The 1,523-nt window shown below is 45.7% G+C and overlaps 1 protein-coding gene across 1 annotated transcript in view; it reads left to right on the top strand.

Moving 5' to 3' along the window:
- Positions 1 to 438: 438 nt before the first annotated feature.
- The window catches only part of LOC147615916 (uncharacterized), a 2,671-nt gene continuing 1,586 nt past the window's right edge, over positions 439 to 1,523 (top strand). The window contains exon 1 of the mRNA XM_086778551.1: positions 439 to 702. Within this exon, the coding sequence (XP_086634677.1) occupies positions 541 to 702 (162 nt within the window). The 5' untranslated portion in view covers positions 439 to 540. The remainder of the gene's footprint in view (positions 703 to 1,523) is intronic.

Genomic DNA, 1,523 nt, shown 5'->3' with positions numbered 1-1,523 from the left:
CCATGGGGGCAACCAGTTCGATTGGAGAAATGATGTTGGCAGGCTCCATCTTTTCGAGCTCCAGCTTCACTGCTTCAACATACTTGCGATTCAACTTATATGCATGTCCACAAACAGGATGTGCCATTGTCTTGTAGGAGAATGGAGTGCATACCTATTTCAGCCACTTGCTCTTGCGGAGTCCAAATGGGAGTCCCTATGTAGTAATATGAAACCAACTTGCTCTTCATCTTGCTCTTGCGGAGTCCAAATGGGAGTCCGTATGTAGTAATATGAAACCAACTTGCTCTTCATCTAGTCATGGAGAGAGTGAAATTGAGAATAAGAACTAGATCCCTTGCCCAAGCTTGTCCGGCCAGGTGTGAAGGCTTGGCTGTTTGTAGACGACAAGTTTGTCCAGCCAGGTGTGAAGGCATGGCTGTTTGCAAACGAAGGTTCTTTTTATTCCACTGGTTTTACTCCATTGACATTCTTCCCTTCTTGTGAGCTGTTTGTGCAGCATTGTCTTCTCTCTCTCTTCGTCTGCGTAAAGGAGGAGGCATGGCCGCTGCTTCTCCGGATGCTCCAACGAAGGAATCGTCCTACACGTACTGGGTCCGCAGGAAGACTGAGCAGGCTGCCCCAGACCCTGTTCCGCGCAAGCTTTCCACACAAGACGTGGCTGAAGCTCAGCCCGCCCTCCTTGGATCTGCTTGGAATCAGGTACGAGGTCTTCTTCTCTGCTACCCACACTTCATAATGTTTCCTCCTGCAAAACCCTAATCCCTCACACAGAGCCCTGCACAAATTTTGCGAACCCTAACCTCACATTAAACCCCAACTTCTAACCTGGAAAACATAAGCAGACACCGAGAAACCGTAATTGTACGAAAGAATCCTGCAAAATTTAGTTACATCCCAAAAACCCTAATCACAAACACAGAACCCTGCAAATATCACAAGCACACACGAGAACCAGCATCGATGGCTGATTCGTGTATCCGATTAACAGCCCATGTTTTGTGTCAGAATGTGATCCGGTTTGTCTGCTTAGTATGAAGCAGCCTTTGGCATATCATGAAGCAGGGTTCTGCGTGAAGAATGAGGGTACAATACAAAATGAAGAGCTCTGCATGTTGTGTGAGGGTTTGCAGAACAATTCTTGACCTCATTAATACCTTGAAAACTGATAACCTAGGGAAAACCCTAATTTAACACCAAACGTATGTTTTTCACGCAACAATTGTTTCAAGGTGGAAATTTGTAGCTTGGGAACTCTTAGCTTTCTGTGGAGTGTTCTCATTCTGTTGATGGGTGGAGGGCAGGATGTCAGTATTGTTGAACATGATGATGAAGTTGGTTTTGGGGTGGGGAAAAGGGGGGGGGGGGCAGGCTTAATAGGACACACCGTGAATCTGTAGAGTTCTGTGTCCAGATCAACTATGCATTACTCAATCTGTTTGGCCGTTGAGCATATGTGGTGCATTTTTGTGAAATTTGATAAGTATATTCTGTCCAGTGTGTGTGATTTTTAATCGTGATCA

Source organism: Cibotium barometz, chromosome 39 (assembly GCF_041138505.1).
Source record: "Cibotium barometz isolate CiBa-2024 chromosome 39, ASM4113850v1, whole genome shotgun sequence".
Taxonomy (NCBI): domain Eukaryota; kingdom Viridiplantae; phylum Streptophyta; class Polypodiopsida; order Cyatheales; family Cibotiaceae; genus Cibotium; species Cibotium barometz.
The sequence above is the reverse complement of the archived record's forward strand: the minus strand, read 5'-3'. Positions and strand labels throughout refer to the sequence as shown.